Below are 14,449 nucleotides of genomic sequence, written 5' to 3' on the forward strand. Positions count from 1 at the left end.
TTTAAATCCTTTCCAACCAACATATATTTTGGTTTAAACCACACATAGTATTTTTTAGCTAAACATTAATCTAATTCAATATATTAGATACTACTTTCTGCTGCAGCAATAATAATTTATGAACCATAACTGACACAAATTAAATACTGGAGAAGGAAGAAAAATGCACAAAATAAAATAAAATCAAAAGCAGCCTGAGGTGTTTCATATATGTTTAGAATGAAGCATCCTTAATGTAATATTATTCCTACACAATGGAATCACAGGTGTACAAAGGAAATCAAATGGATTAAGCAACAACAACGCATTCTTACAGCACAAGATTATGAACACTGATCAATCAGCAGAGTGCATGCACTGCATAAATGCCACAGAAACAGACAAAATCCAACATAAACTAAACTTTTACTGGGTTGCCAATTGTTGAATATTAATGGGATAAGTGTATGATTGTGAACTGTATGTTGCCTTCGCTAGTAAAATATTGGCCACCTCAGTAGGGTGGAAAGCATCCCAGAACAAGTACTTCTGACGATTCTCACATGGTTGTTGCAGAGGAAGGCAAGTAATTTGTCCATTGTTCTTGCCAACTCCACAGCAGCCCTTGTCCATCACATCAAATCCTATGTGAAACAATATATATAGAGTGCAAAATCAGCTTCTGAAAGCATGTGCTTTATCATGAATAAAGGGCATGTCTAAAGAAAAGATAATTACCATATGATGTTCCATTTGAAGATAAATCTGAACTGCTCTGATAAAAATCAAGAAACACAAACTTTGCTCCTGGAAGCTGCCCTCCGTTGAAGTTTTGAACCATTTTCTTAAGGCCTGAATTAAATAGCAAGATGGCACTGTTGATCTTTTCATTGCATTTGGTGCTGTTACCATGAAAACGGGCTAGTTGATATGGTATGCAGCCAATTTGACCAACTGCTGTGACCATCACTTTTCGTGCTCCTAGTGAATATAATTGCTTCACAATTTGAAGTGAAAAGCATTAATAATGTCTGATGAGAGAAACAACAATAGAGAAACCGCATAGCTAAATGTTATTGCAAATTAGTTATCATGGAATCGGTTGTTACAATTACAAGCACCTTTTTTAATTTAAACTAACTTGTGCATAAAAGGTCACCATATTTTGTCAAAAATGGTTGGGTTTGAACCACATTAGATCCTCAATTTACCTTGTCACAACATTGTGTTCATAGGAATGAAATGATTGTAGTAATGCAGTAGCAATATGTAGAGTGATTTAGAATTAGATGTGAACATACAGATAGCTGGCGAGAATAATCTTGAAGAAGGGCAGATGCAAAAGCTTTAACTGTAAAATCTGAGCTAGTTGAATAAAAATCTGGCATAAAGTAGTTATTCAGGTAATCATTGCTTCCCATCCCTGAAAAGAATAGACATTTGCTTAGGTAGCTATTAAGTGAGTCATTGTCTCCTCTGAAGAACCTTCTCAGCTGCTGTACTGTGTTGCCAAAGTTTGCCACTTGATCATTCATTGAAGTATGACCACCCTGAAAGCAAATAAGAAAATCAGAGGAGGTAGCCAAAGCACAGGAATAACATGTACAATAATATGTGTTTTCTCAAAAGAATCTTCAACATATGTGAGTGCATACATACAAGGTTATTGCCTGTTTCGTCTCTAATGCCTGCAGCTCCAGATGCATAGTTAGCTCCTCTTAAAAGTTCCAAACCCCTTGCTCTTGAGTTTGGAGGAATATATGTTGGGAAACCTAGAAGCTGAGCTGCAATTTTCAACATTGTAGTCTTGAGTAATACAGCTATAGTCAAGTGGTATATAAAACTTTCAACAAAACTACATCAAATGGTGCAAATAACACACAAGTTAGAACCAAACAAAAACTCAGTATATTGCTATTTTTACAGTTGTTAGCTACAAAATAAATCCTAATGGTAGGTAGGAGTAAGCATGTAACAGAAGTATGGAACATTTTCTTTGTACTACTTGTATTCAAATCCCCAAAATCTAGATTTTTAATATGATGGAACTAAAATATCAGCATATCCCTTATTAGTAGTGCTAACTTAATGATGGAATGAAGGAAGTATAGAATTATACCTAAGGCATCAACATAAGTTCTGCCATTGGTGAAGCGACCAGTGGCACCCCCTGGGAAGTCTATGCCATAAGGCCTGTAGTTGGCCCTGGCAAGGGTTAGGATCCCATTGTTGTTTCCATTGTCAACCAAAGAGTCACCAAATATGAAGAAGCATGGCACCTGTTGCCCCGGAGGAAGCCTTGGCTGCACCTGAGACAAGCATCTGCCACATAGGCTCAGCCACAACATCCATGTCAGTGTCAAAACCAAATGCTTCATCTTCATCACTCACTCACTACTATTTTTCTTACAAAAATGGCTCTTATGGACATGCCTTCTTATATTCTTCTTCTTAGACATAGTTGTGTGAGCATATTTATGGCATTCATGAGATAGGTCTAGTATTGGCCTATTTGATGATTTGTTGGGTAAGTGAGACAATGAGAAAGAGGCTTTTTGGTAGAGTATTAATGCCTTTTACCTCACATATGTATGAGAGGTCCTTTATCATCGGTGAATGGAGCCTCATCTCGTGACCAACAACTGGATCTCATCCACATACTTACTAGAACATGCTAAGACACTTTCCACAAATGCATGAGATACACTTACTAAGTTGTGTTATTTTGCCAAGTTAATTATGAAGTAGTTGCAACATTTAAGTTGTTGTTTTTTAACAAAACTGATACCATACATTTCTGCCATTCTGAAATTTCATCTTGCACCATACTCAATTCATAACTGTTAAAATTGTTATTGTATAAGTTAGGAAGTTATCTAATTTTGGATTCTCATTTACCTTAGTCTCCTTGATCTTTACTTCAAACAAGTCTCTTTATCTGAAGTCATTTGTAAAAGGTCCTCTAACACTCAAATCAATATCGAATATTCAATAGTAGTTTCAGATAATAAATTCTATTAAAATGTATTGATCTGGATGTAAAACAGAGATGTCTTCAACGAATATATAAGTATATATTTTACTTTACTTCAAATTTTTTTATCAAATTTTATAAAATTAAAATATCTATTAAAATGTAATAAAGTCGTTTATTCATATATTTAAAAAAAAAAACTACTAACAGTTTGTAAGAAAAAAAAAAACTAACATTTTTAGTAACGAATCCAAGGTATTACGAGTCAGAGTGAAGGCGCAAACCATGTTTTTTTTATAAACACTAACAAAAAAAGAGACTCTAAATATTAAGGTTATCAAATAATTACACATTTTGATAACTCTTTATTGGTATCATATTTTATTTAGGAAATTTATCTTTTAATGAATACAAATAATGTCTTTATTTAATAACATAAGCAATTGAACAATTTCTTTATTTAATTACATTATTTATTTCCTTAAAAATGACAACTATATTATTTTAATATTATTTTTATAAAATTTATGTATTTATAAACTCTATTATTTTAACATTTTAATATCATTATTAGAAAATTTTATATGTTTGAAATGTAATACAAATGGTGCATAAGCAAAATCACATGTTTTCGCTTTTGCAAATATTGATAATTTTTTTTAAGGTATATGCATCGATGACAAAAAATAATCGTATCGATGAAATTTTGTGGGTAAAATATGTAACTAATAATACTAAATAGATGAATATAGTAGGTAATGAGTAGAACTATGTTAATACTAAATAGACGTTTTTAATGAATATATTAGGTAAAGAGTAAGACTATTTTAATTATTCATTTATTAAAAAGGTAAGTACTTGTTAGTAAACTTTATTTGTATTTAAAAAATCAAGTTATCAAAATAAAGTTATTGGTAAGAGAAATATTAAATATTGAATAATTGTTTTGAGAAATTAATTTGTATTTTTTTTAAAGTATTAGTTTTTCAAAACTTGTATTTTGTGATGTAACTTATTTAAGTTCGCAAACCTACAATATAAAAGTATTTAAGAGAAAAAAAAATTATTCTAAATATTTTTATACTAGTTCATTAGTATAGTTCATTAGTATATAATAAATTGACAAACTAATGTTGTAAAAATACAAACGAGTATTTTTAAACACAAGTCAAAATATTATTTAGACCTAGTTCAAAATATTAAGTTAAAAATCACAAGTATTAGAGTATTATTTGCAGTGCATTCAATCATAAGTATTCTCTGAAACAATCGAGTCTTGGATAAATACAAGCGTTCTTTTGACAATAGCTACTGTTTAAAACAAAAAGATTCACAAAGAAATTGATCTGAGTTCACGATTACTTGGCATACGACGGATACAAGACTTGTACACTTTTTTAGGATACTATAGAACACAAATAGGGTTCTTCCTCACCATTATACAATTACAAAGGCTAAAAGGCTAAAGATAGTTTGGGAACTTATGTTTGTTCTTATTGCAAGACTTTAATTAACCTTCCTTCTTCATATAAATATTTTATATATAAAATTTGAGAATAAAATAGTCATTAAAAATTCTCTTTAGTTATTCTTAGGGTCTCTACTTCTGTTATTCCTTCTTCTGTAGTCATCTAAGAATGCTTTGAAGTTTCAATATGCTATGCTCTTTTGTAAATTAAAATAAATTCGTACGCAAAGAATAATAGTATTATATTTTAATTTACCAAAAAAAAAAGATTTCATTTGATTGAAGATATATATGATTATGACTATATAATTTTTGAATTATTGTTTCTCTCTGACTAACAACTAACCTATCAACATTAATAGTCTCCAATAAAGACATGTGAGAAAGGAGAGAAGAGAAAATAAAAAGAAAAACAGAAATTGATGTAAAAAATGTGGGGGATGTCCAGCAAGAAGCTATAATTTGATTAATGCAGATAAAGAATTTCTCAACAAATTATCCATGATCACTATTGCTACTACTCGCATCTAAATAGAACAGTTTCTGTACTATTATGACCACAACTCTAGCTTACAAGTTTATGATAATACAAAAGATAATCCTTACTAAGATATCGCTAAACAAAGTAAAAACCAAATAAAACCAGATTAGCCTTCATAATCTCCCTGCGCAAATTTGTTCTCTGGGTAGAAAACTGCTACCACTTGGTTCCCATCAAATTTTCGTCCATTCAATCCAGCACGAGCTTTTGTAGCACCATCCACGTCAACATACTCCAAAAACACCTGCAAATACAACACTTACACTTTATACCATATACACACTAAAAACAGAGCAAATTGGCACAGATGCACGTGCACCAATGGCATTGAAAAAGGAGGGAAGTGAACAAAATCTGTGTTCTTAATTTCAACTGATAAAAATAAATATATATACCTTTCCAACTCCAGCCGCAGGTTCACCATCATGCGGTGGACGTGGGATAACCACATTCACCAAAGTACCTGCATAAAGTGAAAAGAAAACAGTGAATTATGCAATGGAATTTTCATAGACATGCAATGAACAAACATGTGAGGACAAAGAAGGTTATGGAGACTTCAGTCTGTAATTTAGGCCTGATTCTCTATATGAGAATGTGGGACTACAAATGGCTGTAAAACAAATAAGACAGGAAAACAGATAAGCCATAAAATTAATATGGATGTGTTCTCGTTTAGAGAGATAGACAAGCAAAATAAATCCGAAATTACCAAATTTGGAGCACTCTTGTCTCATATCATCAACAATTTCTTCATAGTCTTCATCATCTTTGAGCTCATCAGCAGAAACTGCGTGAGTTAAGCACACCACCTTCGTTGCCACTAAAGCTGGCTGCAACATAAGTTTCTACAAAAATCAAAGGCCTCTAGCAGTTAGAGTTTTAAACACGTGCACGGATGATCATGGAAACAAAAACAATTCAAGGGACAATCCATCAAACCTGCAGTGCAATCTGCTGCTGTGCATGCATTAAGATGCTCTCTTGTTCAGGTTTAGGCTGTTGTGGGTTTGCACCTTGATTAGCTCGTCTAACTGTGAGAGTCTTGTCTCCCATTTTTATTCCATTCAGAGCAGCACATGCAATATCAGTAACTGCAAGATCCTGGTAAACACAAAATGCATAACCCTTAGAGTTTCCCGTTTCTCTATCTTTCACTAGATCAAAACCCCTTAGAGGACCAAAAGTCTCTAAAAGCTCTCTGATCTGTGTTTCTGTAAAGTAATAAGGAAGTCCACCAACAAAAATTCGATCTGGACCATCAAGTCCACCAGCAGACCCAGGTGTCAAGCCAACAGCAGCCAGATTAAGGTTTGGGTTAGGCTGGCTTGGGCCTAGGGTAGCAGCTAAGGAAGGATTATAATCAGTGGGTCTCCTGACCTTAACAGGTGCCCCCTAGTAAAAAAAGAAATTTGGATTAGCGCCAATGGATATACTCATTTTCTTGAACAACAAAATGAGAAAAGGAACCCAGGCGTTTTTATAACAGTCAAAAAGATACCTCGAAAATAATCCCATCTAAGGCCATTGCGTTGCTTGCTTCCTCAACAGACCTCATCTCCACAAAAGCAAACTTCTTGTCATGGTTAATGTAAACATTGACCACAGCATCACCTGCACACAAACTAAATTAGCCCCGTTATAATGTCAGCACACTGGCACAATTCACTGAAGTTATTATGTACCTGGGCCAGCAGTGTTTCCCCCGATCTTAGCCATAACTTGACTGAAGAAAGTTGCAACTGACTGCAGTATAACAAAAATAGAAAAAACGAGCTAAATTGTCACAACCATCTAAAAGACTTAACTTAACCTTCTGAGCAAGAAATCATGATATTCTTATTACCTGCTCATTGGCTGTAGGAGGAAGGCCCCCAACATACACCCGCCTAGCATGTCGTGTAGCCTGTAAATTCAGTACATCCAGACAATCCATAATCAAGGAAAGTCATGTTAAAGAGTAAAGAATGTAATTTCATCTCACTGAAAAGCATTTTTACCTGTTGTGTCATAGCCTGAACTGGCATGACAGGGAGAGCACTGAACGGCTGCAACTTAAAAAAAGAAAGAAACAAGAATAAAGAGAAATTAATATTAACCTCAAATTGCACAACAACTGCTGGAGAAAAAGGAATAAAAAAATACCTGGCTTGTAGCCAATGGAAACATATTTGGAAACATTCCAGGAATTGCAGGATTTGCACCAGTGATCTGACCTGCAAATAAAGGAATATTGCGTCTCAGAACAAGCTCATTGTTTTCACTTTTCGCAACCATAGTACATAAGAATCAAATGCCTCCTTTTACTCCAATTGGCTCGAGCTTAAGTGTAATTATACCTCGTGGCATATATTGTATCAATAATATTAAAGGAGCATTGTAAACAAGCTTTAGAGATAATATTTGTGTCTACCAAAGTAGGTAATAGTTTCCAGTTGAAGACGAACAAGACCCACCAAAAACAGGTGCATTGATTCCTCCGTGGACATAAAAGCTACAGATGTCGGCTCACGCCCATTGTCAGCACAGTGGGGCTAGTAGCCCAACATTGCCTTCTTAGAACATATGACAAGACATAGAAACAAAACAAACAAACACCAAACACAAGACAAAAAACCAAAGCATCTTTTAGTTCCAGAATTATATCTAAGTAAAAAGAAAGACAAAATTACACACCATGGGAAACCAGTCCTCAAAGGCTATATACTCAGATAGTAACTGAACAAAGCTTACCAAGTTAACACCATGCAATTTGATATGAATTTTCCATACTAGGACAAACAAAAGGAAAAAAACAGTTAAGATGAGAAATTTCATAAAATATACATGTGTAAATGTACCTGTAACAGCAGAAGCACCAGCCAACATAGCAGAGGCAGGGGGAGCCATATCAAAACCACTAGTCCTTTTGCTGTAAGTGAGTTGAATTAGTTATAAAATAATGAATGCTACTTTTCAAACCAATAACATGTATCAATTGATGAACTTAAGTAAAAATCAAACACGACTATCAAAATTCTTAAAACAAGAAGTTCTGAAATTATGAATGAAGAGCAAGGGGTGCCCTGCCACCAATAAAATTATAAACAATGATAGATGTCCCCTATGATATGGCCATATTAGGTTATCCAATTGTTATTTCCTCAAACTTAAATCATTTAGGGCGTATCCGAACTGAATTAAAATGGATTTTTAATTATCTATCCAAATTATGTATTCACAATATTATACTAGTTCCACTTGCACATCCACCAACTATTTTATTTTATAGACAAAACAGAATTTACAAAAGAAAGCCATATACATTATATGTTTAGCAGGCATCTATATACTGTATGTTAAGGATCTTTCCAGGATTTACCTCTTTGAGCGTGAGCGAGAACGCGACTTTGATCTATGCTCAGACCTACCCCCTGACCTGGATTGAGATCTAGACCGAGACCTGCGCCTATGCCTATCGTCTCTTTCAAAATCCCTTCTTCTGTAAATTCACATAATTTCAGATAAAAATAGAAAAAGAACAGGAAAAACGTTACTTAAAAAATGTAGCTTAGAACGAATTCAGAATTAATGTAATGCATCGCATGGAACTGAAAATCAAATGCTGATGAAAATCCTCAAGCTCCAACTCGAATACAAGGCAGTAAGATCCCAGACAATTTTACCTGTCAAAGTCACGGCTTCTGTAAAAATCATCTTCGTCTCCTCTATCCCTTGTCCTTTCCCTCCGTTCACCACGATCCCTGTGGCGATCTCTGTGGTGGCGGTCCCTATCACGGTCCCTTTCCTTCTCACCATCACGCTCTCGGTCCCGCTCCATGTCTTTGCTTCTCTCCCTATCTCTGTCCTTGTCCCTGCTTCTCTCCGAATCTCTATCCCTACTTCTCTCCCTTTCCCTCCCCTTTTCCCTTTTTCTCTCACGGTCTCTCCCTTTCTCCCGCTCCTTATCTCTGCTTCTGGAAGATTCTCTGTCGTAATCACGAGATCCATGCTGCCAAAAGACAATCAAAAGTTAACAGGGCCACATCTTCAAGCTTAACAGGCAACGATGCATGTGAAAGTAAGGTAAAAAGCAATCATAGTTCAAACAATATACTTCACACTCAGCACACACAAGATCAAAAAAACACTTCACAAAACAACCTCCAAAGAATAATCACAATCACACAAAAAAAAAAACCCGAAAAGCAGGCAAATTCAAAACCCCCTTTTCAAAATATTTATATAACATTTTAAAAGAAACACGAGAGAGCACCGCATAAAACCATGGCAAAGCATCAAGATTCAGTGATAGCTTGGCAGGAAAAAATACAGCAACATAGAAAATACCTAGCGAAAACCTAAGCATCTCTAATTACAAAGTGAAGCGGGAATTACAAAAAGGGGGAAACACGAAACAAAATCCAACCCGGAATCTCGCCATAACTAACAGAGGCGTAGTTAGTTTCAGAGGGAACAGTGGAACGAAAAGGCAGACAGAAGATTTGTGGTGTTAAGATTGGGAAAGAGAAAAACCCTTGAAACCCCAGTTTGGGGAAAGAGAAAAAGCAGTGGAAAAAACCCTAATTGGAAAGAAAAGAGAGAGTGGTGGAGCAGAAAGAGAGAGAAAACATACGTGAGATTTGGAATCGATGAGATCGTCGTGAGTGGGCTGAGGAGAGGAATCGAGATGAGGATGAGGATGGGAATTGTGAAGGTCTTCTTCTTCTCCGTTGCCTTCGTATCTTTCATCGTATTCAGCCATTTTCTTCACTTTCTCTGTGCTTTTCTCTGTGGAATGATGGATATGAAATGGGAGAGAGAGTGTGTGTAATGTCTGTGATGTGAATGTGTCACAGCACCACCATTCTCTGCTCAAATACCCTTTTCTTTTCTTCTTATTCCTCTCCTCTCTGGCCCAATAACCCATTGCTCCATTCCCATTTTCGGCCCATTCCTCCTTTTACTTCCTGCACCCCCACACACTTCCATTGTTAATGCTAAATTATAAACTTTCAAAACATTGATTTCATTTTTTTAATATTAGTAAGTTAATCTTTTGGTAAAGTGTGAAGAAGGAAAGTTGTTTGGTTTTTTATTTCTAAGCTAAACATTTTTTTGTGTGTAGTGTTCAACACTCATCACTATGGAAGAAATTGGAAGTTTTATGTTAAAATGCAAAAAATCATCATTTATGGCATAACAAAGTAGTTGACCATCTTTTATGGATATATGTGTTGGCCATTAATGAATTGGATCCCATGAATTTTCTATTCATAAGTGAGAAATTTCACTTCAATGTTTTGATTAGTGTGATGAACTTAATACAAACGAGAGAATCTTTGTCACAATTCAAAACAATATTATTTCATAATGAATTATTCTCTTAATTATTATTTCTCAATGTACAAATGAATAATTAGTGTCGTCTCACTTTATCTATAATAAGTCATGAATGCTATTAGTATACACACAAACATTTAGAGCAATGCAATATCTTATTTTCTTTAACATTGTCACCTATTACAAACTCTTTGCAAAGTTCCAATTCCATGACTTCAAATATAAAAATAGTTTTTCTTGATGGTTATGTTCAAGGTATTGTAATTAGTCAAATTCCTAATAGTTACTACGTAAAATAACAAGTTTTAGGTCAATAAAAATGATGTTTTAGGCTTGTTACCATTGGTTAAGGCCCTAGTTACAACATAAAATGCAATTACTTTTAACTTAAAGAACAATAATGTTCTAATAAACTTATATTTTAGTTGACCTATTCCAAAATGTCACACAAGAATATTACTATGATCGAAAATAAGTCATTAAAATAAAATATCAACATTCACCTCAAGGTAAGTCATCCATGAATTAGTTCAAATAAAAATTAATTTCATAGGTACATTCACTATTCTCATACAATCATTATATGTCGGAAATAAGAGAATAGAAAGAAAGAATCGAGAAAATAAAGAAAGATGAAATTCTCATTCATTAACTTGAAAAGTATAAGTGTCACAAAATAAATAAATGAAAAAACACAAAGTGACAAAAGAACAAAAAACATAAAACGTTCATGCAAAACCGTATGATAATGCTCTTGGCTATACCGTATAGTGGACACTTTTGGCATGCGTCTAATAGATGTCTCCGCCAAAATCGTCTTATGAATGACGAGATCATCTAATAAACCCCCATAACTTGACCATATATCAAAAGTTTAGTAACGTATAATACATTTTTAAACTATGCAATCGCAAATATATTTTCAAACTAAGTAGTCTAGAACATGTTTTCAAATTTTATAATATAAAAATATAAAATATGGATATTTTAAGCTTTTCAAAATATCCACGAAGATGAAGGAAGAAATCATGAGATGTAAAAATAATTACTTTTTAAAGTGAATCGATCTAGATAAATAAATAAACTGATAAAAAGTTTAATTGAACAAATTAAAAAAAGATATATACGGGAGAAAAATCCTAACTTTCATTATGAATTTTGCTACAAATATTTTTTTTTCTCACGTCTACCCCTCTTTTTATTTTTACACAATTAGTTTTTTATATTTACGTGAGAATATACGGAAATTATTAATGTGACATTTCATGTTGATCTGAGTGAAATATATGAAAATTTAAGAGTAGAAAAAAATTGCAAAAAAATAAAAAAAAGTAAGTGGACAAAAATATTCAAGGTGAGATTAAAATCACCGTTCTCTTTATATTCTACAGCTCCATGTAGAAATGGTTTTCAAAGTTTTTTTACTGAATTTTTCAATAAACAGTTTTACCTTTGCATAGAAATAGGAGTCAGTTGACTTATTTAATTTATATTCAATGCTATTATTTTAATATTTTTATATCATTTAACTACAAATTTATCTTTTATTATATATATTTATTTATAAATTTATTATATTAAGAATTGTATACCATTTTAAGAGTTTAGTAAAACTATCATTTTCTATTTATAATTTAGTTTAGGAAAAAAATCATTACAGTGTTTAAGGTTGCTAACATTTTATAAGCACTATTGATTATGCAGATCATTAAACTTAAATCCTTCTCTCCATTGATATCTCTTATTGAAAACAGCAATGGGAATGATGAGTTGTATATAAATCAGAATCAATTGAAAAAATCAACAGCAGAGTTGTATATAAATCAGAATGATGAATGGCAAAAAATAGGAGTTCACACATCAGAGGAATAATGTACTAATGTTGGGAATTGTATGAGTTTCCTTGACAATGATTGATATAACAAGTGTAAATGGGTGATGTAAAGGGAAGAAATTATTGTGGTGGATGAACTAGTGTGGGCAAAATGGCCTCCATAAACGAGACCTGTGGCTTGGAATGTTGAAGTGCCTGATCCTCCCTTCTTGTTCCTTCAAATACCCTTCACACAGAAAAGCCTTAGAGAACTTGTCCTCCACATCCCTATCCACATCGTGCACAAACACATCAGTTTCACCATGCCCTTTGTTCCTAGCAATCAACCCTGCAGTGTAGATTGCAGTCATCCTCCCTGGTGCACCTTCAAAGTACCCTGTGGGGGCATCCACCATGATCACATCCCAATCTATGTCATAAACCTCACTTGGGAACCCCTTGTGTGCTAGTTGGCACTGAGAAAATCTTGGATCACTCACTTTTTTGCAGTCTGCTTCCATTCCGACCTTCAAGAGCTCCTCAGCCTGGTGAACCTGTTAGCATTAAACTCAAAACCATCATCAGTCTTATTTTGAAAACCTGTTAGCATTAAACTCAAAACCATCATCAGTCTTATTTTGAAAACCTGTTAGCATTAAACTCAAAACCGTCATCAGTCTTATTTCGAAATTTGAATAACCAACAACTATTACCTTTAATTCTAGTTTTGAATGTCATTTATACTATGATTTTAAATGTAATTTATAGTATAAGTTTTATGAAAGAGAAGGTAGAATCTGACAAGATAAGTCTATTGTTAGATCATTTGAAAAATAACAGTGAAATAAAAGTTATATTCTCTGTTTACAGAATCAGAACCTGTGTGTCATACATGACATGGTAGGACTCCAAAGAGGGTATCTTCTGTTGGATTTGGTCGATCCAGGACTTGTCCTCCTCAAGGAAGACAGTGCGGCCACCATAGTTGAGAGATGTCCACATGAGGCTGTCATGGCCAAGGCCAAACACAAGGAAGTTGCAGGGTGACTTCTTCTGAAGGACCCTTGCTGAGACTGAGATCTCACGGAGGGTCTGCTGAGGGGTGATGTTGGTGGTGACATAGTGGATGAGAGCATTGGATAAAGAAGGAGGGGCCTTGTTGCATGTGGGGTTGAGAGGGATTGGAGGGCATGATGATGGTGTAGCTGCAGTTTCTGTTGTTTCTGGTGTTTCTGTTGTGGGGTGATGAGATTCTTCTACTGCTACTGCATTTGAGTTTGACAAGTTTGTTTGTGGGATGAGTTGGGGAGACAGAGAGAATATGGATGACCGGAACAGCAAGATGAAGAGGCAGAGAAAGGCAATGGAGAGAATGGCTACCTTGAGGCTGCATGTGAACTGGGTTTTGGACCTCATGGTTGGTTTATGCAGAAAGCTGATGCTTTTTCTTTTGATCTTTCTCAGGAGCAAGAAAGATGGGAAGAGGGTGATGAGATCTTAACTGAAGGAAGACACCAGATTCACCTGAACAGGAATTTGGACATTTATGGGGGAAAAGTTGTGTTGGAGTTCTGAATTTGCTTGAGAGTAAAGTGAAGTCAACTGATATTAAAAGAGAAAGAGAAAAGCAGCAACAGGTTGTGAACAAGATTTGTGGTCAATTTAGTGTTGAGGTGGCAAACATTTAATCTTTATTTAGTACCTACTGAGGGAATGATTTGGTGAGATCACCAACCGTTTGTTGTGGGGTTGTTGGGGTTACACAGACATGGTATCTTCAGAATTGAGATAAGTGTATATATTTTTGTTGAAGTCTAGAAGAAGGGAAGGAAATAAGTGACAGAAATGGTGATCATTGATGTTGTTAGAAACAGATTAAAATACTCATACGACATCATAAAATGTAGAATACGGAAACACGGATCTATATATTATATAATTATGATTTATATAAATTGACAATAAAGATTTATTTATATTAAGAATGTTTCAGTTTTTTAGTAGAAAAATATGTTGTATGACTTGTTTAAACACATTTGTTACTTATTTTTATAATCATAATAATGTATTTATCATTTTTAAAATTATATTAGATTTTGTCAAAAATCTAATAAATATTTTTTGAATTGGACATTACACTGATACGTGTTTTACGAGTGTTGATATCTGATACTTGTGTTTGACACATCATTTTAAAAAAATATCCTAGCTTTATAGGTTATGATTTTTGGAAACATGCATTAGTTGTATAAAGAAGGTAGAGAGGAAGAAATTTGGAGCAATGATGTTGACAAAAGAGCTACTGAAGCAACTTTTGGAGCTAATTATGTATTTGTTAGAGTTGGTAGAACT

At 34.1% G+C, this 14,449-nt stretch overlaps 3 protein-coding genes across 13 annotated transcripts; all 3 read right to left on the reverse strand.

Moving 5' to 3' along the window:
• Positions 1-178: 178 nt before the first annotated feature.
• Positions 179-2,539, reverse strand: LOC137834572 (GDSL-like Lipase/Acylhydrolase superfamily protein). The gene is made up of 5 exons (XM_068642603.1): positions 2,099-2,539; positions 1,639-1,763; positions 1,281-1,529; positions 718-976; positions 179-623 (listed from the first exon to the last, which is right to left on the reverse strand). Exons 1-5 carry the CDS (start codon positions 2,361-2,363, stop codon positions 406-408), a joined length of 1,116 nt encoding a protein of 371 aa, XP_068498704.1. The 5' UTR covers positions 2,364-2,539; the 3' UTR covers positions 179-405.
• Positions 2,540-4,862: 2,323 nt separating this feature from the next.
• On the reverse strand, positions 4,863-9,823 carry LOC137834573 (splicing factor U2af large subunit B). 11 transcript variants are annotated; one of them, XR_011084924.2, is made up of 13 exons: positions 9,578-9,814; positions 8,628-8,953; positions 8,324-8,443; positions 7,803-7,873; positions 7,108-7,178; positions 6,963-7,010; positions 6,809-6,868; positions 6,648-6,708; positions 6,464-6,576; positions 5,905-6,357; positions 5,675-5,810; positions 5,358-5,575; positions 4,863-5,206 (listed from the first exon to the last, which is right to left on the reverse strand). XR_011084924.2 is itself a non-coding variant. In XM_068642604.2 (13 exons), the coding sequence occupies exons 1-13, from the start codon at positions 9,704-9,706 to the stop codon at positions 5,069-5,071; spliced, it is 1,800 nt and encodes a 599-aa protein (XP_068498705.1). In that variant the 5' UTR covers positions 9,707-9,823; the 3' UTR covers positions 4,863-5,068. The 11 variants fall into 11 exon arrangements, 7 of the variants coding, with proteins under 7 accessions (XP_068498705.1, XP_068498706.1, XP_068498708.1 ...); XR_011084923.2 differs by having other exon boundaries at positions 6,963-7,016; XR_016521020.1 differs by having other exon boundaries at positions 5,358-5,425; positions 6,464-6,587; positions 6,963-7,016.
• A 2,252-nt stretch (positions 9,824-12,075) lies between these two features.
• On the reverse strand, positions 12,076-13,964 carry LOC137834576 (glucuronoxylan 4-O-methyltransferase 1). Its single transcript, XM_068642618.2, has 2 exons — positions 12,977-13,964; positions 12,076-12,651 (listed from the first exon to the last, which is right to left on the reverse strand). Exons 1-2 carry the CDS (start codon positions 13,511-13,513, stop codon positions 12,256-12,258), a joined length of 933 nt encoding a protein of 310 aa, XP_068498719.1. The 5' UTR covers positions 13,514-13,964; the 3' UTR covers positions 12,076-12,255.
• Positions 13,965-14,449: the final 485 nt, after the last annotated feature.

This window comes from Phaseolus vulgaris, chromosome 5 (genome assembly GCF_051622355.1).
Source record: "Phaseolus vulgaris cultivar YP4 chromosome 5, ASM5162235v1, whole genome shotgun sequence".
NCBI classification, from domain to species: domain Eukaryota; kingdom Viridiplantae; phylum Streptophyta; class Magnoliopsida; order Fabales; family Fabaceae; genus Phaseolus; species Phaseolus vulgaris.

What these genes read in the sequence shown, in the direction of transcription:
- LOC137834573 (XM_068642604.2), bottom strand. Translation starts at nt 9,706, where the DNA reads ATGGCTGAATACGATGAAAGATACGAAGGCAACGGAGAAGAAGAAGAC. An exon ending in TTCAGGCTATGACACAACAG is followed by an intron (nt 6,869 to 6,962) that starts GTAAAAATGCTT and finishes CTGAATTTACAG; the next exon opens with GCTACACGACATGCTAGGCG. An exon ending in TAGATGGGATTATTTTCGAG is followed by an intron (nt 6,358 to 6,463) that starts GTATCTTTTTGA and finishes TTTTTTTACTAG; the next exon opens with GGGGCACCTGTTAAGGTCAG.
- LOC137834576 (XM_068642618.2), bottom strand. Translation starts at nt 13,513, where the DNA reads ATGAGGTCCAAAACCCAGTTCACATGCAGCCTCAAGGTAGCCATTCTC. An exon ending in ATGTCATGTATGACACACAG is followed by an intron (nt 12,652 to 12,976) that starts GTTCTGATTCTG and finishes TAATGCTAACAG; the next exon opens with GTTCACCAGGCTGAGGAGCT.
- LOC137834572 (XM_068642603.1), bottom strand. Translation starts at nt 2,363, where the DNA reads ATGAAGATGAAGCATTTGGTTTTGACACTGACATGGATGTTGTGGCTG. An exon ending in AACTTATGTTGATGCCTTAG is followed by an intron (nt 1,764 to 2,098) that starts GTATAATTCTAT and finishes TGAAAATTGCAG; the next exon opens with CTCAGCTTCTAGGTTTCCCA. An exon ending in ACGAAACAGGCAATAACCTT is followed by an intron (nt 1,530 to 1,638) that starts GTATGTATGCAC and finishes ATTTGCTTTCAG; the next exon opens with GGTGGTCATACTTCAATGAA.